This window comes from Chlamydotis macqueenii, chromosome 1 (assembly GCF_036417535.1).
Source record: "Chlamydotis macqueenii isolate bChlMac1 chromosome 1, bChlMac1.mat, whole genome shotgun sequence".
NCBI lineage: Eukaryota > Metazoa > Chordata > Aves > Otidiformes > Otididae > Chlamydotis > Chlamydotis macqueenii.
The window spans coordinates 128,090,608-128,116,691 of record NC_141556.1 but is presented as its reverse complement, the minus strand read 5'-3'; the positions used below and the strand labels follow the sequence as shown (position 1 = coordinate 128,116,691).

The following is a 26,084-nucleotide window of genomic DNA, read 5'->3' as shown; positions in this document are numbered from 1 at the left end:
TGAGGACATCAGACCCTGCCACCAAGGGGACCTCACTTTGTGGCAGCAGTTCTGGCTGCAGTAGGGTACGCTGGCTTTCCTCTCTTGCCATGTGGCCCAAGGCCCCAGGCATGTCCTCAGGCAACCTCACTGCTATCTAAAGGGTTTAAAATTTTCTTATGTGAAAGTTTTAAAGCTCACAAAGAGCCTTTGGAGCCACTGGCCAAAAGCACAAGTAGCTTATCAATAATGTGTTTTTGTTTTTCTCTTGAATGAATGCTTTTCTCTCCAGCTTTCAGGCATCCAAATAACTCTAACAGAAGTTGCTTGGACTGAAAATGGACTGAATTGGGTCTGCAAAAACATGAAAAAACTAACTAATGAAGTCAACACAAGTGTTCCCCTGAAATGGGATGGACCATTTGTCAAAAGTGGATATTGACATCAGTGGCCAAGTTTATTTATTACAATTTAAAATACTGTGAGGAAAGACATTTCTCAGACTTTCTTTTTTAATGTCCAGTTTAGGAGGAGTTGGAAATAAAGTTACTTTCACAGCTCAGCTTGTATGATGAGGGGAAACATAAAAGAGATGTTTTTGCTTCATGTTTACTCTTCAGTTTGTGTACTCTGGTAAATAGCATAATACTATAACATAACTCAGTACAAACCACTGTCTCTATTAATGCAGAGCTTGCAGTTTTTCTTGTAATATTACTGAAAGTGTAAAAAATGAATTGACTGTCATGATGTACACTGAAAGAACTTGTCTGCTCTGCTGTCAGTTAACTTCCTGATTAGTCATCATGTTTAATATACCCTGCAAAAATCCAGTGTCATGACAGGCTGTGTACTACAAGTATTGCATCCCTTGAAAATGAAGGAGAAATAAAGGGTATGCAGAGGAATGCAAAGACTTAAGACAACTGTCTTAAACAAAAAAAAACCATAGTTAGAGGGTGTGGCTGCATTCAGTGAGTATCGTTATTGTACTGCAGTTCCATTAAAATTTATTTGGAACTGCAGAAAGATGTTGTGCCTGATGATTACTACCACGATCTACAGAAGTCTATTTGCCCTGTTCATCCCTCCTTCGAATGCTGCCTTTGTGTACCAGATGCAGATAGTCCAGAACACCTTTGATGAGATGAACTGCTTCCTCACACAGAAAGCAAGTTGGCTGCACTCTACAATGAAAAAAAACCAGGGGTTGGGTTAAAATTCCGTCTTCAGGGGAGATGAGGACTTTCCAAAGGGCACTTCTTTCTAGTCCTAAAGACAGTGAGTCTTTAGTATAAGCTATATGCTATACTCCCCTGGATTATCCTGCTGGTGAAGGGTACTCATGGCAAAACACAGGCGTGGACAAGTGGCAGGTAGAGTCCAGTTTCCCTTCTTCTGTCACGAGCAGGGAAGATGAGGGATGCTGCCTGGAGAGCTGTATAAATCCACCGCTGAGTTCTCTGGTGAGGCTGAAGAGGAGACTGACAATTACTAGGTTTTATTTAATACAGGAAAAACATGGAGTTTTGTAACAGTAACCCATCTGGCCCATTTTAGAGATCTATTTTATAATGAAATTATACTTTAAGTGCCTAGTTCTCTAAGCAGTTCCTTCAAATGTAGATGTCAGTATTGTAAGGGCTGAAGTTTGGATAAACTATTCTCTTTTCTGTTTTACCCCTTGTGTCTCCTCTTCCTGCTCCTCCTGTTCTTTTCTTTTTGACAAACTACCTGACAATTTGATTTCTTTTTCAGATAGATTTTATTTTAATGGATTTGTTGTCATAAATAAAACTCCTCAAATGGCTTCTTGCTTCCTGTTTTTCTATTTTGTATGTTGTCGATTTGATTTTTTTAGTGCTTGAAAATCAATTTAATAAAATAGGTAAATGAAAATCTTCACTTATGTGTAGGAAAATATTCTAGTTAACTTTACACTTCTGAACAGTTGTGACTGGGCAGATTAGGGAACAATTAACTGACTAGCTTGTCAACTCTTCTTACTACCCTGTTCAGAAAAAAAAAGCAAGCAAACAAACAAAACCACCCTGAGGTATCATGTGATAAGTGATTTAAAGCACAATTTGTTTAGTCAGTACAGATTACCCAGTGCCATTTTTCCGAAGCAACCACATCATGGTAGATAGACTGATTGAGGATAGGCAAAATCTGAGATTAGACATCATCTTAGTGTCTGACTCTGCCTGATCCACAAACTCTTGACTACTATAACACAAATCAGTGAATGGACCGTATGACTGCTTTAGGCCCTTTTAAATTTAGTGGTCCTGCACAAGTGTACCAAGTCAGACAGAATTAGAGTAAGGATACATTTATTTATCTATTAAAAAAATTGTTAATAATATTGTAGCATTTGAATGTAACTGAATTCAGATTAAATGGATCTGTTACTGCTTTATATATGACTGCATTTGGTAACATGGTACAAGTATCACAGATCAGTCATAATTAATGGAGAAAAAACTATTAGTAATGTGTTGCTAGCAATTACTAGTATTCTGTGATGATTGTCTTCATTATCTATCTATAAAAAAATTTAAAAAGTTAATACAAATTAACTGTTCTTTCTTATGTTCCTAGACACAGATGTTAGCAACTTGGTTGAGTCTCTAGTGTATTAACAACTATTCAACATTGAATATTATGCTGACTGTGAGACTAGTAATTTTGTCGCCTCCCCCTTTTCTTCAGTTTGTTTTCATATAGAATTTACAATGGCTTTTAGCTGTTTACGTGCTCCATATTGTAACACTATTATACACAAAACTGAATGCAACAGTAAGAATTAAAGTACATTTGTCTTTTTTTCTCTTTCCTAATGTAATCATTCATTGTATTCCCACGTTGTGCAGATGTATTGACACTTTTGTATCGGATTAACTGATACCACATTGGACTATATACAGTAACATTAACATTTTAAAAAAAAGTCTCAAGTAATATATTGTATGAAAACCACCAAGCTTTTTACCAATGAATTTCTCATCTGTACCTGTGTGTATTTTTTTTTTAATAGTTTGTTTACTATAGTGATAGGGAAAGTAGAAACAGTTCTTTTACATGGTGACAGGCCTATCAAGGTATTAATTTCAAAATGGTGTTGGCACTACTGTAACTGTCAGTGCTGACCAGTGTTTATTTTCAAGAGTTATTTTAGACCTTACATAAGCCTGTGTAAGTGTACAGAAAATATAATTGCAGTATCTTATATGAAGGTCAAAAAAGTCTTGGAGATATTTGACATGATAGAAATTAGAAATACTGGAATAATTTTTTTCCCTCATTTTTCTTGGGATGATGCATAAGTTGCTGCCCCCAGATGGTTTCTGTAAGAGGGCAAAAATATATATACATATATCTCACATCGATTGTTGTGAGATTCTGTATTTTACACTGGCATGGAAAACTCAGCAGCCTGGCAAAGTTGAAGTATGATATGCAGAGGTGATATGCAGGTTGTTCCTGATCACATACATTCAGTGGGCTCGCACACAACACAAAAAACCAAGGCAAAGCCAAATGAAAAAACAATACATATCTTTTACATACTGCTTTTCTTTTCTTTCTTTTTTTTTTTAAACTTGGATGTATAATGTCTATTGTCTACCTGACTAAGAATTTAATACAGTGACTCAGTATGCAATCAGTAAAAGACATATTTCTACTATTTTGTTAGTTATCTAAATGTTAAATGTTTATTTTTATAAAATAGAGTTGATAATGGGTTTTGATGGCACAGAAGTTAATTTGTGGGGTTTTGTGTGTGTGTTTTTTCCTCCCTACTACTGTTAAATGACAACTTACTTGGTCAAATGCCATTTTTCAGAGATACATATTTTTTTTCTCTGCAAAGTGATAAATTCATCCCTTTTTCTTCTCTCTTCTGCTTGGAGTTTCAGCAAGTGTAAAGGAGATGTTTTCCATGTAATCAATCCTTGTTTAACAGGTGAAATACAGAATAGGGTGAAAAATGCCGGGGAAAAAATACATGAAACCTCTGGAGGACTACAAAAAGAAAAAAAAAAAAAAGAATAAATCAGCTACAAGAGGTTTTTTTTTATATACTTACCTTTAAAAAGAGAAATGAGGTATATATTGATGCTGTAAACTTGAAAAAAAAAATTCCTATTTTTCTAGAAAAATATGGTTAATCCGTATTCCTTGTATTATTTCACATGGAGCAGAATGAGGCAAAGTTAATTTTCAGCTATATGTGGAATTTGTCTTCATAGGCTGCTGTGAGAGTTTTCCAATGTCCTCTCATTTATTCATCAAATCATTTTTCAATTCTTGCTTCTAAGAGTGAATTAATGTTATGTGGTAAGTTGTTTAGTATTAAAGGAAAATATAAATAACCTGATTTTATGAAGAAGAAAGATCTTTTTGTCATTTCTTTGTAAATGCAAAGCTTTTGGAAAACCTGAAAGAAATTAAGACAACCAACAAATATAATCTAATCTTACTAAAGTAAGCTCATTCTCAATCTTTCTACTCCTAAAGTTCAACTTTCTTTAAGCTTCTCAAAGCTGTTCTTTGTATAGACTTTTATTTAAAGTTTGACAAGTTCTTCTATGTCCATTCATGGATATCTTGGATTACAGTGCAGACTTCTACCTTTTTTCTTAAAAAAAAAAAACAAAAAAAACCCCTGCTTTAAATAGGACTTTCTGATATATACTTTTATAATTTCTATGCTTTTATCAGTTGGACTTAATAAGGAACCACTTCACAAGTATTTTAATAGACAAGATCTCAGCCTTATTAATCAGTGGAAGTTCTGTATTTGTAGGTCCATTCACCATTCATTATTCTTGTCAACAGCTTGTGTTTTCTTCTCTGCTACTTCCTTGACTGATAGTGATCAAAACTGTATCCTCTGTGATATTCTCATAATCACAATTGTTCTGGTTTTATTTAGTGAGGAGGGGCTGCAGTGGTAGCTTCTGTAAGAAGTTGCTAGAAGTCGCTCCCCTTTGTTCAGTGGACTTGGCCAGGCCTAGGGCAGACCCGCTGCTGGCCAAAGCCAAGCCAATTGGTAGCAGAATGTTCTGTGATAATGTCTCTGCAATAACGTTATTTAAGAAGTGGAAAAGCGAGGTGGGGGCGGGGGGAGGGCATGGCAGGGAAAGAAGAGATGATGTGAAGAAACTGAGCGGGGGCAGAGAGGGAGAGGCGTGAGCCTTGTCAGCCTTGTGGCCTTCACCCTCTGGCCTACTGCTGGCCAGGCGTCTGGGCTCAACTCGGCCCAGCCTGGCTGCAAGAAGTGGAGAGGAGATGAGAAGAGAACCTGAGAGCTGTCTGCCTGCTTGTTGTGAAGAATTTTTGTGAGAGCAGTTCAGAAAGGACTGTATCCTGTGGGAGGGACCCCGTGAAGGAACAGGGGAGGAATGTGAGGAGTTCTTCCCCCGAGGAGGAAGGAGCGGAGTAAAGCAACAAGTGGTGGACTGACCATAATCCCCACTCCCTATTGCCCCCTGTGCCGCTCGGGGCAGGGGGAAGGTGGTAGAGATAATTTTAAGCCCAGGAGCAGGGAGGGGTGTGGGGAGATTATCTTGTTCTCTGTCTCATTATCCTGCTGTTTGTAGTAATAAATGAATAGTTTTCCCCAAGTCGAGTTTGTTTTGTCTGTAATGGTAACTTCAAGGATTTTTCCCTGTCCTTATCTAAAACCTCGAGCCTTTTGTTATATTCTCTCTCTCCTATTCCCTTGAAAGGTGGGGAGGGTGAGTAACAGACTGCATAGCTTGGTCCTGAGCAGGGCTAAACTACAAAAATAATGCTTGATCAAAAGAAAAATGCCTAGATATGAAATATATAAATAATTGCCTTTCTAGATATGAAAAAAGTACTCAAAAACTAAAATCTTGAAAATATTCAGAGAATTTTACTTCTGCATCCTGTTAGTCCGCAGATCTTTATGCACTGTTGATTTCATAGGTATTTTGTGATAAACTTCACAAGAGTCTTTATTTTGCTGGACATGAACAACAATGGACACAGATACTTTAGCAGGACAGTCCTATACTTTTCCACACAGTCTTTCCTTTAGATGGTTTTTGGTTGGTTTTGTTTTTTTTTTCCTTTTGTGTAGAGATCCGCATGAAAAAGGTGAGCCATACTTCTAGACTAGATACCTAAAACACAAGATGTACTCCTTTGGTTTTTTCTGCTTTGACCATCTTCTCCTCAATTAAGAAAAAAAAAACATGAAATGCATATCTATGTTTTCCAGCCTATATCTCAAAGAAATTACCTTCTGAAGTGGATGTCAATTCAAGCAGAGAAAAGGAACAGGGAAAAAAAAAGAAATATTTTTCTTTAGTATGTCAAGAGGATCGTCAGCTCAAAAGCTCAGTTTAAGAAAGCTTTTTAATAACGTTATTGTTGGTAATTATACCGATGTTAAAGCATGGCTTACGTAGGTAGATGGCAAGCTTTACTCCACTGTCTCATTGTAATTTCTAATTGCATAAAATAAATAATTAATTTTTAAATAGCAAAAAGTACTGCAATTCCTTGACCTGATTAATGGATGATAGTCATAAAACAGTTTCAGTTGCTAATAATTATTTCAAGTTTTAGGTTTGTTTTGTACAAATAGTTAATTGCAATCTTAAGTTTTTTGAAAAGCAATTTACTTAATGAATTTGGTTGTAAGAGTGAAATATTGCATAGGCTTGTCAATTACAAATTGCTATAATTGCATGTAATTCAAGGAAGATATAGCTGTATATAATAATTGAGAATCTCAGAAGACTGTAAATAAGCATTCATCTTATTTTACAAACCACTAACTTGGATGAATTAAGCAGGGTCTTCAGAGTGTTACTATGACTTCTGGGTAACTGTCTGGAGAAGGAAGAGATTTTGTAATACCGCAGTATTTACTTTTTTTTTCTGTCAAGATCTCCTTTATACTCAACTGTACTTCTGTTTTCTTTACAAGACTTTCCCATACTCCATGCTCTTCCACAAACTTAACCATGTGCTTTTAGTTCTCTATGTAGAGCTCTTCAGTCTTTCACACTCCTCTCTATCACAGGGTCTGAATATTGAGATGTCTCATATGACAGATATCCTGTCTCACTGTACATCTATGACAGTTGCAGATTAACCAAGATTAAGGTGAAATAGGTACTGATGAACTGGTGAGATGAGTATAATTTCAAGCAGAGGAAAGGGTAAAAAGTGGAAGTCTTCTCTGCATGTTTTCACATGGCTGCTTAACGACCAAGTTGTTAAGTAATATCAGATAAGAAAAGCTGAACCATCAATTCAAGGGAACTATGGGAAGCTAGGCATTAGAGCAACTACTTTTGGGAGATAGAAGTCATTAAGAATTTAAGCCATTTATACTCTTTTCTGTCCTATTGTTATCACAGAATTCAGTCATACATCCATTGCTATCGGCCTCTAAAAGTTTAAGGATGATAAATGGCTAAAAAAGTAAAAGACCTATAATAGAATCAATATATTTAGTAGATATTATTACTATATTGTTTTTACTTTAATGCTTATACACCAGAAGTGTATATATGACATGTTAGGGTGTAAATGTTCACATGGGTCCATGTCAAACACTGGGGCAGCCTCTGTCATACCATATGAAATAATTTTTGTTTATCAGTGATAGCAAGTGGATGAGTATTTTCCTAGACCTAATAAGCAACTTAGTCTTGTGGACAAGAAAGAGGAAGTATATAGAATTCCAGTAAGCCCTCTACAATGCATTCATACGCTGTGTGATTTTCATTGCCTGAATTTTACTGAAGTAGCTATTGCAGATTTGCGTTTTTAGACTTATACTACTTTGAAGTGTAGCTACCTAGTGATAAAGGTCCACTGTTTGGACCACATTGGAGAACCAAAGGAGAAAAAAAAACTGTTGCATTTGCTCTTAGTAATGAATGTAACATTGGGTTTCCATTGGGTTATAAAATTTCATTAAACTCACAAGATAGGTTTGTTTGTTAAATCTGGTGCCTCCAGTAAGATACATATGGAAAATTTTCTTACTTCTAACATATTAACATTTTTTACCCTCTGCAGTATATGCATGCTTGCTGGAGAGCTCTGCTGCCTGCTACTTTTTCTGCTAGCTGAGGGGCTCGACATCTACTGTATCCATCATGCTCCAGCTGTAATCCGCAAACTCGCTTCCTCTTTTTTTTTTCTTCATTCCTACCTGGGGACTGTTTAATTTTCTCTCTCTTTTTCCATTCTGTGAGCCCATTCGTTAGATTGGTTTCCTTTACTCGTACTGTTTGTGTTGCCCTGCCTTTTATATAATTCTTTCTGAGTGTTGTTCCATCCCAACAGTCTTAGTTTTTGACAGAGAGTACGAGATGAGTCAGATTGGCAATGCAGTTAGTATTTAGAGTCACACTAAGAAAGTCTGTATCACTGAGGGGCATCCAGAGCTTTGGGTTCTTTTGATGATACTTTGGACTTTTGAGAGAAAATTCTGTTAGGGAACTCAGCTGTCAAAGTAGCCACCCAAAGTATTTCAGTATCTTATATATGACAGTTTAATACATAGTTACCTTAAAGCCCAGTCAATTTGTGCTTCTATCTGCAGGAAGCTTATATCCATATGACTCAAATCACACACACACACAACTTTGAGTCATTAAATACCAACATCCTCTTTGAACAATGGGTTTGAACATTCTGGGATATTTCCAGAATACCCCTCTTCTTACAGAGCAGGAAGCCTAAGCTGCATCTGGTAAAGTATCTGCTGTTGCGATGGAAACTTGGATGTACCTCAGAAGGAATTCTAGCTCTGGCAATTGACGTTGCCACTGTTTCAGAACAGAGCTCTTAGTAGACTAAAACATCAATCAGAATTTTTGGCCAATTCACTCTGAATACTGAAGGCAGATAAAAATATCATATAAGACAATTTTACTTAGCTTGCTTCTTAAGAGAATGGGATGATAGTTAAATGGCTTATGTTTTCGTTTTTGTTTTTTTTTTCCCTTCCAGCTTCTTCTATAAATTTTTAAATGAGATTCAGTGACATGAACACAACATGATGCTCAAACACATCAAAAGGAATAAAAGAATATTTAAATGTGTAAATTAAATAGCCAATACCTTCCTATATATTCATCCCAGTCATCTGATAATGGAATCCTGTCATCTAGTTAGTACACTCTTGACCTTCAGAGCTTGAGGATTGTTTAGACCTTCTCCCTGTTTCCAAGAGATAGGTCTTTCCGGAACAGAGAAAGAGAGATTTACTAATTTGGAAAAACAGACCTTGGTGACTTTTTTATGATATTTTTGAGCCACATAATAAAAAAAAAATATTCCAAGTAGCACCTTAATGGAGGAATAACGTAAGGTGCAGTAATGAAGATGTGTTATTTAAAATACTGGATGACTTAAAATTGCATGTATAGGTAAGAATGGTCATCAACTCTTAAACAGCTTAAAAGCAAGAGTCATCCATATTCAGTGGATGCATTCTTTGATTTGCATAAAGTTTAAACAACTTTATTTGCTTAATACAGTCAGATTCTTGAGTGGGGTAATAAATTATACTACAGCTTCATTATAAGGGAGGAATTTTGTGTTTGTATTCCTTACAAGTTCATGAATTAGCTGGATAACTAAAAGTTATTCCTTTTCAGAATTTACATTTCAAAGAACATTCTCTAATTTGATAGTTACTTATATATCTTCCTTTCTAAGTTTACATTTTCTCTGGAAAACTGGACTATAGAGTTCTTTGAATGAAGTACCTTGTGTTCTTTGTCCTTAAGCATTTTTGTCCCCTTTTCTTGAGCACAAAAAGGAAACAGATGCTAAGAAATCTAAAGAGAATGAGAAAATATATCCATCTTTGAGATTCCGCCATGTCTAATACCATGAGAGTGTTGTAAATCAGCAGTTGGCTCATAGAATCTGAGAATGGAAATACAAAAATAAGTATTTCCTTAGTGCTCTCTGCGGGATGGTCTGTCAGCAGATCAGGGGTCAAATGCATTTACAAAACAGTAGGTGAGAAATCTTGCATTGTCACAGTGTTTTCCTGGCAAGTACTCTACTTTACATACTCATTTGCTGCCCACCTGGAAACTCAAATGAAAAAGAAAAAAAAATTATTTCAAGTAATTTTGTCTTAGAGCCTAATTAAAGTGCATAGTGAAATGTGGGAAGGAAGACAATGTTTCCTAGTCTCTGGCTGCCTGGCATATCAACATTCAGCACAGGGGAACTAACAAGTTTCAGGACAGAGCCCAAACTAACAAAGACTGTAGGTAATGCAGAAGCAACATTTTGGCCTGGGAGTATGAAGATTGAAGGCTGAGGTAAACAAGTTAACACTCCGATAGGTTATAACATCCTTTATTCTATAATTGGAAGGGTCACAAGACTCATTTTAATTAAAGGCTGCAAAGAGGTTACCACTTCCACTTCTTAGCATGCTCAGATCTGATGAATAGGTGGCTTGTGGTGTGATGCCAAAGTTCCGGTTTGGCATTTCCCTGTGGTGCTACAACATGATCTGTTCACCCCTGAGAGTTGTCATAATAGTTTCTGTCAGCAAGTTGGTTGTCTGATTTCACTGGTAAATATATAAGCCTTTATTGCATATTTGCTTTTGAGGAAATTATTCTCAAATACACAGTAAGGACAGTAATGTTAGAAGGAGTTTGACAAAAGGAAGATATAAACCTGTAGTTATAGAGTAAGGCTAACACCTTCTAAATATTGAAGTTAATGGCTGAGAAAGAAGTAAAATTATAATGAACAGCTGAAAATACGCACAAAATACATTGTCTGATTTTCTATCTTTTGCCTGGAATGGATGAAAATAATGACTTAAAGCCAATGTAATATACATTGATATTTCTTTTTTTTCATATTAGACTTTTATTTCTATTTTTATTGCATTACAGAAACTCAACTTACTGTATGAAAGTGTCCATTTCGCTGACGGTGGGTGAAAATGACACCGGACTCTGCTACAATTCAAAGATGAAATATTTTGAAAAAGCTGAACTTAGCAAAAGCAAGGAAATCTCATGCCCTGAAATTGAGGATTTTTTATTTCCATTTAGGGAGCCTGAAATTCTGTGGTATAAGGTAAGGAATGCAAAAAAAAATTAAAAGTCAACAAGATATTATGCAATATTATAATGATTTCCATGATTTAAATATGATAAGAAGCTTGATTTTTTTTTTTTTAACATTTGTTAAGAATAGACATCAGAATCAAGGATAGAAAATAATTAACTAAGTGAGAAAGACATATTCAAATACTTCCTTTGGCGAACTTTAGAGCTGATGTTTCCTTCATATCCATTTATGGATATCACAAAGAACTGGCAGCTTTCTGTTAACAAGAAGACAAAAAAAGAAAAGTGTTACCAGTGTGGGTTGGTTTGATATGCTAAAGTAAAGCCATGTGAGTTGCTTATACAGCAACTGCTTGTGCTATACGAGGCTAAAGAATGTGTTTCTAAAAACTCAGATATAAAAACTATTTGGAAAAATATAAGTAGGATGGCTATTCATGCTACTATCTGAGTGAATGGCTTAATTTTGCAGCATAAAATTCAGCAAAGACTTCCAAAATTTTAGTCTTTGCATAGTAACTTTTACTTGCAAATATCAGTGACTTTACTGTTTTTATCAATAATTTTGTTTCAATATTGTGTACTGATTTCTAGATCGTTACTTAAGGGCCAAATTTTTGCAAATAGGGCTGCCTGCAGGCAGCTCACTAGAGCTTCCATGAACAGCAGCTTGAATTCTGTGTTTCTTACCATCTGCAGGAAATATTCAGTATCTCAGTGCTGGAATGCACACAATTTAAAATCCCCAAACAGTTCAGTAAATCTGAAATTTAGATTCTGTGTATTTTTTCTGTGTATATAGGAAGTCCTAGTTTAAATATGTGCTGGTATGCATTCTAATTATTTTTTGTATGTCTGATAATTTACCTCATAACATAAATGGTTTTAAATATGGTGCACAAGACTATACTGTCTCATAAGTAAAAAGTGATGGACTAGAAGTATTCTATCTGAATTAACTGACAGTGTGTCTAAGATAGGAGGTGTGTCATCAATTATTTACTTATACTCATCTTGGGTTTTTTGGTTGTAATATAATATATACTTGAAGATTTATCAAATTGTAAACTATGGTTGGCTTCTTAAATAAGACCTCAAAAGATTGGCTTTTTACACGTTATTGTCAGTATTTGTGTTAACGAGCTCAAACAACCTCTTTAACATTTAGAAAAAAACCCTTAATGGATAAACAATGATTATGCTAAGATAATAAACTAAAATATTTTGTGACAGTTATCAAAAGATATTTTTCTTATGAAAAACATCAATCTCTTTTTTCTAATAGCTTATAAATAGTAGCTAGGTTAATTAGGTGAAAATGGGTTAATTATTTTAGAGAGCTAACAAATATGCATGCAAAAATGTGTATTCTCTATTATAGCCTAAAAAGTAATGTTTTGGTAGTAAACATTGAAATATTGACTCGTAGATACCAAACTCACCTATTGCTAAGAGTTCAGAGAGATTTGATTTTAAGTTGTTTTCAGAAAGAGATCTAAAACTTATCCTAATTTATCCTCATTCTCATCTTCTTTTGTTTCTCTACATTTTTAAATCATAATTTTCTTAAAGTATATTAAAAAAAGTCTTCCCTGCAACCTCTAGCTACTGGTATTATAATAGTCATAGATCACAGACATAATGTAATAGTAAATAAGTAAATGAAATAGGAGCCTCTCAGCAAACTAATGTCAAAAGAAAACCACTAAAGGAATCTTTCTTTTCTTGACAGAGGGAAAATATTAAGTCAGCTGATAAAATTCTATAGCCTTTTTTCTTTTTAATCAATACTTAACTGAACTGGATTTTTAGATGTTTCATGTATGTAAAGCTCATAACTAGTCGAAGCTCTTGCCTTGCTGCCTTGACTTTGAGGAGTGTTCTCAACAGTGGTCCTATTTAAGTGTAAGACATAGTCACTGAAGTGTTATGTTATCTTTAAACAGGAATGCAAGTCAAAGACGTGGAGATCAAGTATTGTGTTTAAAAAGGACACTCTTGTCATTCGGGAAGTTAGAGAGGATGACATTGGAAATTACACTTGTGAGTTAAAATATGGATTCTTTGTTGTCAGAAGGACTACGGAATTAACAGTTACAGGTAATTACAGGCTCTTGCTATCTGCTATATTTAGAAAAAAACATTGAATATTATGATTTTGAGTTGTGCGTATTTGAGTCATTGTACTGCTTCTGCACAAAACTTTGCTGTGTGCTTAGATATAAATTGTTGACACATCAGAGCTGTCCTGAATGCTTCACAGTAGTACATGCAACATTTTTAACTTGCCTGAGTTTTGGTCTATTGCAAAAGCTCGTAGGTAGGGTTTGGTTTTGAATGGAAAATGTGGGCAAGGAACAGATAACTTTGGCAAGCACTACCTCTACCACTACCACTACCTCTAACAGAAAATAATCATTAAGTCTATCACACTTCTTCAGATAGTTAAATGCTTTGGGACATAAGAATAGCTGTAGCTACAACCCAATAGAGGTATGTCTAATTGCCTTTCGACATGAGAATAGCTGTAGCTACAATTCAATATCAGTAGCTCTAGGCCAGTGAGACCATTGCAACTGGGGGATAGGTATGTAAGGGCAGCACATGATGGAACGACAGTAGTATTCTTCCTCTGATATTCTCTCTGTTTTCTGTCGTTTGTTGTTCATGAACTTCCTTATCTCAATCGTCCTGTGCCATTGTTACCAATTAACCTATTATCCATTAGTCTGATTTTCTTTAAATTCATTTATTTATGGCTTCAAAAACATGTTGAAGTATTAAGTTCCACAGAGTAATTGTGTAATTATGTATTAGAAATAAACATCTATAATTTAGCAAGTAGCAGTTGAAGAAGATGCATTTAATATAACCTGCATTTTAAACTACCATATCCATGTGTAAAATCCATTGTAGATGAAAACAAAATACATACTGTAATAGTAATGTCCCTAGTGGTAGAACAGTATGGTCCATTAAATTTTCAGTTCCACACCAGACCTCTAACCTTTGTTTTACAAACATGTAAGGAATATAGCTGAACATATACCTAAGGTACAAAGTTAGCCTCTAGAATTGTAGGATGACATTGGAAGACAGGAGTACATGATCTATGTAATGCAGTGTAGTTCTACATTCCCTAAAAGAAACAGAAGTAGGATTTTCCTGGCAAACGGGAGGTGAACTAGATTCATATGGTTGACAAAGATGCTTACATATAAGAGTTCTTGCACCTTCAAAGTATCAAATAAACCAAGAAACAAATCTGAGAGAAGGAGTTCTGTGGGCTCTTCTTGTTTGTATTTACTGTCTAATATATAAATATATTGCACACTGACAACTAGTAACAGCACTTATGTTGTGTATTAGGTTGAATTGTAACAGTTTACTTTTATGGTGAAAATTTTGTTTTCTATTATGATGTATCCCATTTGCCCTCTACATTGTCTGAAATTGTAGTGAATTATGATTTGTAATTTTCTTCTAGTAGATTAGTCTGGAAATCACATTGTTTATGTCATTTTGAGAGAGTTCAAGTAATCAATCATATTTGTATAAGCTCAATTTCCATAATTTTTCTTTTGTATGGAATTGATTTATTTGGTTAGTACAGACAGGCAATGATTGTCTAGTGATTAACCTCACAGTAAACATCCATATACTCTGTTTGATTGATTGTCCTATGAAGAAAGTAGAGACAGAGTCTTCAAGAATTTGATTTATATCAGAAGGGGGTTGTCAATTATCTTTTGCGATATATGATGTATGGATTTGAAGAGTACATATTCCCTCAGTCCTCAGGTGATCCCTTCTGTCTGTATGGTTGATGCTCCGCTGCAAAGAGACTCAGACTGACAGGAGAAAGAAAAAAGCATTGGAACCAGATGCATGTTACTATTTGTAGTAATAGTTTTTAAAATGTAATTCATCACTTGTGGTGTAGGTAGGAGTTCAGTATTTAATGTTTAACTAGAAAGAGACAGAGATAGACTTGGCTGATTTTGATATACTAAAAATGAATGAATGCATATGGAGGGAATTATTCAGTTTCCACCTCTGCAAACCCTGGCAGATGTAAGGACCACCTCCAAATTAGTAAACTGCTTGAGTAGTACTGTAGATCTTCATACCATCTTTTAGAATCTACATGACTAAACAGAACAAACAGATTTACTCATAGTACCACTAATTTTATACTATATCTGTACTGATGTCTTGATAAGACATTTTATCAGTGCATTATAGGAAGAGATTCATGCTTTAGGTGCCTGTCTTTTGCTTTGTCTGTGAGCTGAAAACCAGTTTGAGTTGCCCTGGACATACATTGAGGAATATACAGAATAAAGGGAGGTGGAAGAGACTGTTAGCTTGTTTTGAAAAAGGAACTAAACTACAATTCAGGAACTGAGAAATAAATGTTGTGAATGTCAAACTTAAAATAGAAAATTAAATTGAGAGTTGATTGCTTGACTACATGCATAAAAACAAAATTAATTGAAAGAAAAGAAAGATGTATCTTTCTGATGTACAGTCTCCAACATGTCTCCAAGCAGTATCAATAAATGATGACGTTCGTGTGAACCATTGCCTAGAATGAATTCCATCAATAAATCCCAGCTCCACAAGCAGTGAAAAAAAATATTTCTAAGACATTTCTCTGCCATACTTTTTAGTTAGAATAAAAGAAATTTTAAAACATGAGTAAGAATTAGCAGTTTGCCTCAGACTTTCCATAACATATATGAACTTGTAATGTGTTTATCAACTTGCAATGTGTTTTTAAAATGGTATTTATGAAAAATAGCTCTCTGTGTTCCTTAGCATTACCTTGTGTGGTAATGCTGGGTGTGTCACTTTCACACATCCATCGTTAGAAAAGACAGTCATTTGTTTCTATTTTCTGTGTGCTGTGCTTCCATCTGTGAGTTTAAGTAGGATTGGAACTTGGACTTTCTACATTTCTTTCCTGGAATATACTGTCTTTCCATTAGAAACTGAAAAAAAAAAACCAAACCCACCTCTGCTGCAATAAATCCATAAGCCAGATATTACAAAATTACACATTTGTAGTATTCTATAGAAGCTGAAGATCTACCTTTGTGCATTATCACCATTGCTTAATAAGAAATCAAATGGTTAATTATTTTTCTATGAAATCATAGGTATCTGGTTGTTGACATAATACAAGATTCAGTGTGTTAAGCAGAGTGTAGAACTTGATTAAAGCAGTATTCTTGTCCTTCCTTCTGTCTAGCAGAGGCAAAGAGAAACAGGCATAATATCCAGAGAGTAGAGTTACACAATCATAGAGATACTCTCCAATTACTAAAATTTTCTTCTTCCTTTGGCTCTGTGAAATTCAGATTGGAGTAAACAAGACAGATAAAATTATTATTTTGAAAAGTAGCCTTATTTCAGTGGATAGCCTTTCTCTGAACGATTTTTACTCAAAACTTTTCTTCAGATTGGAAACTAAGTTTGGACTCAGGCAGTCATTTGTTCAAACATCTTGAAGTTATTTATTGTAAACAGTCTTTTTTTTTTTTTTTTTGCAAATGATAATTTATGTGTTCTATTAAAAAAAAAAAATCAAAATAAGAAGCTGTTAAGACTCCCTGAGAATAATCCTTTGTTGATTTGGTGCTAAATCTTTCTCTCACGGACTTCTTTTCTACTTTATGCAAATAATTGTATCTATTCTGTTTCAAATACAGACAAGTTTAAATCTCCTGTTCTAAAGTTGTAGGCACTATATGTCTTCTTAAGTTAGAATAGCGGACTTAATACTGAGGTAACATATGCACATCACTACATATGAGGAACATATCCTGTAAGTATATTGAAACTACACTGACATTCAGAGTAACCTGAAATTCCTTGTGATTTTTAAGAGAGGAGTGTCTTGCTCTTGATTAAAAGGATATAATAACACAAATCTTAATGAAGAAGAAAAAATAAGATGTCTTCAGACAATATGAGAAAGGGTAAAAGCAGTTTTCTTGACCTTATAAACAAACATAAAAAGCTTTCTTTCTGATATTACACATAGGAATTAGAATAGAAGGTAGAACATCTACAAGAGTTTGTTGGAATAACAGACCGATACATATAAGGAACTGCAATACCCCAAATTAAGTAGCAGCTTCTGGATTACTTAAGGCAGGCAGGGTGAGCCAGCTATGACATCTGTGGGACCTAGCAGCAGCCTGCCTTCCTCACCTCTCCTCTCTGGCCAACTGCAGAAGATCATTAACTTTAGAATTCCCTTTTTCTTTTTTTCCACATAATGCAATTTTGCAGCCTTGCTGTCTCCCATAGGGAAACCATTGTTGCTATTACAGACTATTAAATGTCGGATATAATTATATATGCACATTACTTTCACTGTTGTATGTTGTGTATGCTTGCTCTGGTAACTTCAGTGCTTCACACCTTACATACTTACATGCCTTATAATGAATATGGAATGGCTTATATTCTGATTTAGAATTAAAGTTGGGAAAAAAAAAAAAAGAAGGAATTTCACACATCTTGGAAAATTCCAAGCTTGCTTTGTAGGTGGTATCCATCTCATTTAACTATAGCAGCTGAAAATCCCTAAGCCGTGGGAAAAGATTATTTTCCCTCCTTTTAAAGAATGAGAAAACAAATTGGCCTTTCTTAGGTTATAATTTTAAGCACGGAATACACCACCTTAGGTACACCTTTAAAGTAACAAGCATATTTAGTGCTCACATTTTTTGGTTTTATGAAAACCATCTTGGTAACGGCAGCAACATTGCACTAACATTTGCAAATAATACACAAATAAATCTTTAAAAGTTACATACCTATTCCTTACCAAGAATAAGTATATACTTTACTTCTGTTCCAGAATGTGATTTCTTCTTATAATATGAATGTACCTTTCAGATTTTTATTAGGGTAATTCGTTTTTGCTTTGATTTTAATATTGTTTGGGAGATCTGTGTCTCACACTGAAAATATATTATAATCTAAGTTATTTGAATCAATTTCCTTATTGTTCTGAGATCTAATTTGGAAATTATATGCTTTGCAAACACAAACTATGCACTGGTTATTGTAGTTTGTAACTGATGAAAATATTCACGTAAACAGCATAATTGGTGGGTCTTGGTTCCTGGTTATGTAATTACATATTCTAAAAAGTCCTGTAATGTACAGAAACATTTGTAGACATTTGTACCTTCAGATTGGTCAGGTAAGCAATTTTTTCTTTTATATGTGGAATTTTAATTAAGGCATACCTGCTGTCTGTGATATTCTTAATTAAGTGCATGTTCAGACTTGGGAAATAATCATATTTTAACAGCATAGTATTAATTTAGTCATAGGGCACAACACGGGTCAAAAATATTTTCCAGCAGTGATTTCTTTTAATGAAATGTTAGGTTTAATAATATTCTTTTTGTTGCTTATACTGTCAGGTCATCTGCAAGAACAAACTATTTCTACTTTTGCAGAATTTCATTCAGGTCAAAACAAAGTCATTCATTCAGACCCAGCTTGGGTCTAAGAGAGAATATATGTGTCCCCACCACAATACCAAATAGTTCTCCATGATCATCTTAAAGCAAACAGACTCCATCAGCCTTGCAGTTGGAGCATTACTTACTCAGTTCCTCCATGACTTTTTTTTTAGTTTGAAATATCAAATTTTTTTTTTTCCATTCTGTTAAAAGTGAGAAGCCCTTATACCTTCCAGATGGAATCAGATCTAATCAGTATGTTCTTATGCCTGAAGCCTTTCCTTAGAGGAACCCTTTATTGTCTTTATTCATTGATTAGTCTTCTTAAAGACCCCTTGAAAACAACTCCTCATGGAATGAGCACAATTTTAGATTTAGAGATTTGAGCATGTTCACAATCAAGCTTTAGAAATACTAAATTTAATGTAAATTCATAGAAGTCTTTTTGTTATTTAAATTTAGTCTGCTTTCTTTAAAATATTTCTGCAGTAATCTTGAAAGTGCCAATTTACTCTTTTCTGTCTGCTACCCATGACTTTTTTTTTTGTCTTTAGATTTTTTTTAGGCAAAAAACAGGAATGTAATTTTTTTGTTTCACAGTTATACAGTAGTTAACTCTGTTAGTCTTGCTTAAAGCTTGGGATTTGTTGAATAAGCTTTGTCTCTTTTGCTTTCTGACAGAATTAGTCTTCATTAGCATAGCAGAAAATACATACATATATGTATGTATTTTTAGTGCTGAAAAGATCATTGTGAAAATAAATGGCATGAAGAAAGAATTATAATTAAATTATATACCTGTCCTCACAGCTCACTACATTTGAATCTTATTGACAGTCACCATATTTTGTGGGGAAAAAAAAGAAAAGGAGGGACTTTGAATGTTTCAGCCTGCTTTAAGTGGTCAGTAGTCTAACTATGTAAGACAAAACGTACACCTTTTTTTCCCCAAAATATTGGCATCAATTCTTTTTAGTTCTGCTGCTCTTTCTCCCTCGATACATTGGAATGCAGAAAGGTGCTGCGCTAAGCATGTACCTCTTTATTTTTAGCAGGTGCTAAGCGAGAAAAGTGTTAAAGAACAAAGATATTTTTTTTTCCCAAGCATTTAGAGCTTGCGAATAGACTCTGCTTGGTTTCTGTAGTTAATGACATGGATAAACCATTGTGAATGCACCCAGCCCCTCCTTGTTTCAGCTGATCCTTATAATTATCAAAGCTGATGCTCATTCCTTTTGTTCAACAGGAATTTAATTCACTTCCAGAAAATATTCAGATAGAAATTCTATTTACCATTATTCTGTGCAAAGACAAATAAAATATAAAGCATAGACTCATTATGAAAGCAGCATGTTTAAAATACTAACCTAGGATTTCTATAGTACATAAAATCCTGTCAGTTTAATAAATTCATGGCTGAAGAGTGGGTTGGATTTTTTTTTTAAATCAGAAATGAGTGATCTTCTTTTATAGTGAGATCATTTTTGTGTGGCTGAAAACAGGGGTCGAAATTAATTTTCTATGTGCATTTGAGTAATAATCAGAATGTTATGTAGAGATTTGCTTAAAGCATTCTTTATAAATGTTCCTTTAACATATTCATTTATTCAAAACCAGCCTTATATGAAGACAGCAATGAGCAAAGCTTTATTATACTTTACTTCAAAGTAAGTGCAAATTATGTCATGTACTGTATGTTGTAGGTTGGAATTATGAATTAGAAAACCAACTTCAGCAACTTAGCGAAAGAACAAATGCATAAGTTAAAGGGAGACAGATTCCCAGCTCTATTTTTTAACCTTGCTGCTGGTGATCTTCTGAACATTTCTATCTTTGTGATATGCCAAACTGAGGTGTTCACAAAGGCCAGCTTTAATAACTGGAGATTATTCCCATCCACGGTCACTGGAAAGAGAGAGGCTCTTCTAGAGAGTGTAGACAGAGTTGGGTGGTCACAACTTCTTTTATAAGACTGTCTCTATAGACTGTAGAAGGAGTAGAGTTTCCTCTGCCTAAAATTATATCTAATGAGTAACTTGTTCTTTTTGGGTGATACATTTACATGCTTGTCATTTTGGATGAAGCCCTAATTCATGTATAATACACTGTCTATAATATTCTCTCCTTAGTTTCTGTCTTTTTCTTATTTGTCAAAAATTCTTCCAGGATATGGCCACTGTTGCTGACATTTCCCCTTTTACTAATGCTTTTTATACAAGTACGCCTTATTTTGTACTTCCCTTGCAATAACCTAGGCATTCCTCTCTGCCTGGTAGTATATCTTCAGAAGAGGGTAAGTGATTAGTCTCTTGTGACTTTTTGTGTGGAAAATGTAAAAATAGAACATCAGTTATAAATCCCCTAAGACATATTAGAAAGTTTTATGTTTAATATGTTAAAGTAATTTTCGGTATTTTCGAGCTTATTTTAATGATCCTTTTTCACTGTGTGTCATGCCTACTGATGCCTCTACTTATCTCATACAACGTTAACAAATGGAAGAAATATGTACCATTTGTGATAGTTTGTTGGACAGAAGCTACAAAACGATGTAATTGATGGTGCAGTCATGACTTCTGTTGAAGTCCTGTACTTTCTGTTGACAATATGGTGTCAGTGAAAGTTAAGGTGACATTTTAACATGTGGCTATCAGTAGAAGAAATCTCACTACCCGATTAAAAAAAAAAAGCCTCTTAAATTAGATCCTACGTAACAAGTGCAGTGTGTTGCTGTATATACTGTTAAAATTACATCACTTTTGCTTATTTCTATCCATAGTGTTGTTATTAGGAACCTGATTACTTTAAAAACTTATATTAGACTTTCTTTTTTTACTGAAATGTTTTTTCAATTGTAACTTTCCTTACAAGGTTAAAAACTAATATATAAAACCCCACTCCCTCTAAACAAATTTGGTTTTTACATCAAGTGAGAAAAATTTAGGGAAATGCCATTTCTTGGTGTGATGGAAGTTCGTTTGTGTGAATTGGTTTCCCTTTCTTCATGAGTCATATCAGAATATTGAAATATAAACATTTTGAGTAGATTCTGTTACCATGGTGCTGCTTCCCATTGTTTCAGTTTAGAGAGAAGTTGTTAAGATGAGCTTCATCCTACAGAAGGAAAGAAACTAGAAGAAAATGTTTATCACAAAACTGTGTTAGTGACTATTAAAAATAAGAAAGACTTATCAATAAGAAGTTACAAAAATTAAATAAACCTGTTCTTAAGGCACCCAAGATGCCTGTTAAGCAACCTTTTAAAATGTAGTTAAATGACATTCAATGTTAATGTTTCGCATTATTGCTGTGGAATCAGAAGATCTCATTTTACTTTTATGTTCCCCTTGAGCATTTTAAATCCAAAAATATTGTCCTAACAGGACATTTATAATTTCCCTATCTTTTCTTGGAAAGGTTTAGATAATTTATGTGTACAATGGAGTCTTCCAGGATGGTATTTTAATATACTAGAGTATAAAATGTAGAAGTATGATAGCATATGAACCTTCTGTTGCCTCCATCCTTAAAAACAATCTGTACACATCCTTAAAAACAGTCTGTACACAGTTACACTAACTGAATGTTTAACTTAAAAATCAAGGGCAGTTTTCCATAGTTTCCAATATCTTTTAATTGGCTTAGTCAAATTCTTAACTCAGAGCTACTAAGTGAAACTATATTGGTAGTACATATGTTCAGCGAGAAATTCCAGATAATACATGTATTGGAAATTGTACTAAAGGCAGGAAAACTTTGTTTAAAGAAGAAGAACCAACTCTTATTTTTACTGCAGCATTACCTGCTTGGGTACAGCTTTAAGAGCATAGTAGCCTCAAAATTGTGTAGAAAGTATCTGAGATATATTCCACCATATCAAAAGTGCACTTATCTTACAGAGTATTCATGTCTTAAGATGACCTCAGAAATACTGTCCCCTGCCCTCCACTAGCACCCCCCCCCAAAAAAAAAAAAAGTGATCAGGCTTTTTTTTTATATTGTTGCCTCACAGTATTAATTAACCATCTAAAATATAATAATATATAAACAATAGAAAAACTGCATATAAAATTTAAGAAACAAATTTTACTTGGAATTCTTTTACAAATGTGAATCAAGAGTGGAATCTTGGTCTCTCTGAGATCAGTGGCAGTTTGCCCATTAAATTAACAGAGCTAATACTTCATCTTTTCACTTTTTTGTTAAGAGAGATCAGAACTTAAGTTCATTTTAGGAAACAAAAAAAAAAAACAAACACCCCTGCAAATCACCTTGGTGTTTTATTAATTATTCTCTCACGTAATTTCTTTCAATTAATTAATCAATTACTCTTTAAAAACAGATTTTAAAATACCTTCATCATGTTATAGTAACAGGAAAAAAGGCATGAGAGCTGTATAGTGACCATCCAAAACTGAGTGAACAGTAGATGAAATCTTTTTTAACATAATAAGAGGGGAAAACCTGCCCATCTATTTCTACATGACTCTAAAATACAGTTTTTAATTTTGAATCTGGCTGAAACTGTAGTTCTTCTTAATTTACTGACTTGATGAATAGTTTGATCCTATTGTTACTGGAATCAGGATAGATAGAACACCTACTGGCTTACTGGAAAAAGCACAAGGCTAAAATAAAGCAGTCAAGAGAACATATTTTCTCTTCCAGGTAGTTTATCTGAAAAGTTTAAAAATGAAAGATATGTGAAAAGGCATAGGAAAGAATAAATCAAAATTATGTCATAATTTAACTTTTGATGTTCTACTTATCTATGTGAGAGCTTAGTATAGGAAAACAATTTCTCCAACTTATTTTTTTTTCTGTGAGAAGTTGATAACACATGGTAATTGTTTGAATATGAGAAAGAAATTGGAACCAGCAATGACATTTTTCATTTCTTTAACACAGTTTTTCTTTGGAGTATTATATGCACATTCAGAACTGCATTAATTTAAAAATATGAGATATAACTTCACTGAAATAAGATTGAGGACTGATATAAATCAGTGGATTTCCTCCATATTCTTTAAACAAAGTGGATAGGGAGGAGCTAGAATAGAAAGATACCTGTGAGTTTTCTTCCTTTCTAAATCATTCTGTCTTTCCTCACTGCACCCTTCCCATGTTAAACAAGATTATGATATTTCTCCAGACACAAGACATGACAAGAAACATTCTCAGTCCTTAATAAGCCCTTTATGGAGTCAACAGTCCCACAGCATAATTCTACTCAAGTTGTAGGAGGTTTATTTATGGTGAGTATATGACCTGTTACATGTTTTTTCTCTAGAGGTAAGATTCCTCTCACCTGACTTTAATACTTCTGCGTATGAGCTAGTTGCTCTTATTGGCAATTCCCTGGCATGACTTGTCTCCTCCTGACACCAATGCGTGAAACATCAGATGAGTTGTGTTATGCAAAGTCCCACTTCTCTGTCTTGACTATCAAAGGAACTTTAGGTGACAAACTCGAATGTAAGTTTATAATATAGACATCTGAAGTATATGAATCCTTCTTTAAGGTTTCACAGTTATTATGTTTATAATCTTTAGAAATGGTAAGCTGGCTCTATATAATATTTTGTTCTTATAAAATAAGTGCAAAAATTAATTACAGCTTTTTCAGGTAGACAAGAGCAAATCTGTAGTAGAAATATTATTTGTTTTTTAAACTGAGATGTACAGCTGAAAAATATAAGCAAGTTTTTGAGTGTACCAGGCTGTCTTCAGATCTCAAGGGCTTAATATACCAGCTGGTCTAATAAAATGTAATACTTGTACCTTGTTTTATTTAAGCCATCTTGTCTACAACATCATTACTATTATTGTTTTTCATGGTATTCAGGTTTTCTTAGGATGGAATCACAGCATGCATTTCTTTAAGCTAGCTAGCTTCATTGTGCAAAATAAGTATAGGGTTTTTATTAAAATATTACTGGTTTGATTTATTTTGGCAGCTAAAATAAACGGTGCTTCACATGTAACACAGAGCGTATCTTTTTCCATTCTGTGCTTTCTTTGAAAGTGATGATTGTGGTTACAAGACAACTGAAAGCTTTCCTTTTATATTTCACTATTCTGAATACAGCTCAAACTAAAGAAAACTGAGTCCTTTCTCTGAAAACCAAGATTTTGGATTCGGAACTGCAGTAAACAGAATAAATGTTTCATTAGTAAGTAGATGGGTTATGATGTTTCAGTATAGAGGTGGTAAATTTATTTTAAGCTGCTACCTCTGTTCACTACTCACCTGTATCTTCTGGCAGGACATTTTTAGTGTTGATAAGAGACATTAATGCCCAGGTGGGTAAAGAATCTGAGGAGAGGTGTGGGGTTTTTTTTTTTTTTTTTTTTGTCGTACAGCTCTGAGAGGAAACCTCATCGCCTCCATGCATAGCATGGGAGGCAAGCGTTACTCGCTGTGAACACCTCCTACTTCCTGGCACTAGAGCCTAAGCACAAGCTGCCTTATAGCATACCATGCTGGACCTGTCCTAACATACCGCCCCTACTGAGTCCGTCAGTTTGTGATTTCAGCCACCAAAACAGGCCTCTCACTTTGCCAAGCCTGTTCTCTGACAGCACAGACCAGCAATGCACTTTGGGTCTTGGCTCCACTTCCAAGATACGCTGTGGCGGCGGTGGCAGCGACTACCTCTGAAAGGACCACCCTGCCTCCCCACAAACACTACTGCCGTTGTTCCTGCACTCCCGCAAACCACCCATCTGCATACCCTTCCCGGTGCAAAATTTCGACAGTGTCAGTGGACAAGCCAAGGCAGCACAAAAATAACCTGCTGTGCATGGAGGCTGCAGAGACCACTGCTTCTGTGGGGCTGAAGGGACCAGTTACCCCTACCTGACAAAAAGAGGAGCTGCAGCCTCTGGCAGAGCAGTCACTCCTCCATGAAGTGGCAAAGCATTGCTGAAATCCTGTTTTGATTTTTCAGGTGTTTTCTTCCTTCAAAACAATTCCATTACTTTTTCGGAATTTTTGTACTAGCATTCAGAATTCAAAAAGTCACTCATGAATAACTTTGCAAAGGGCAAAAAATGCATTGTGATAAGCTAATTTAAATAGAAATAGGCTCATTCTTTGTGTGGGTTGCATATGCTTAAAAAAAAAAAAAAATCTAGATTTTTTTGAGCAAATTCAGTTTTCTGAGGAGCTACCCCGACACCTTCAGGAAGAAAGAAGAATCAGGCTAGGTGAACTGTTTGTCATTTTTGTACAGCTAGGAATATCTACACTTTATGGTCACATTTGAGGAATGACAGTTTCTTAGGATGAATGGGAGAGCAGGAACAGAGATTAAGGACGAAAAGGCATTTGCAAAATGTGGCTAACATCACATTTACTGGAAATAATGTGATCATAACAGTAAAAATATTTATTTTTCCCTATTCTTGTGCACAAATAAAAAGTGTATACTGAATAAGAAGTAGTCCTATACAGCTAATGTTCTGACAAAGACAGACTCAAAAGACTGAAGGAGAAATA

At 34.6% G+C, this 26,084-nt stretch overlaps 1 protein-coding gene across 1 annotated transcript in view; it reads left to right on the top strand.

Moving 5' to 3' along the window:
• IL1RAPL1 (interleukin 1 receptor accessory protein like 1) overlaps positions 1-26,084 on the top strand; it is a 774,364-nt gene that overhangs the window by 453,707 nt on the left and 294,573 nt on the right. The window contains exons 4-5 of the mRNA XM_086740214.1: positions 10,914-11,100; positions 13,040-13,193. Of these exons, the coding sequence (XP_086596340.1) occupies positions 10,914-11,100; positions 13,040-13,193 (341 nt within the window). The remainder of the gene's footprint in view (positions 1-10,913; positions 11,101-13,039; positions 13,194-26,084) is intronic.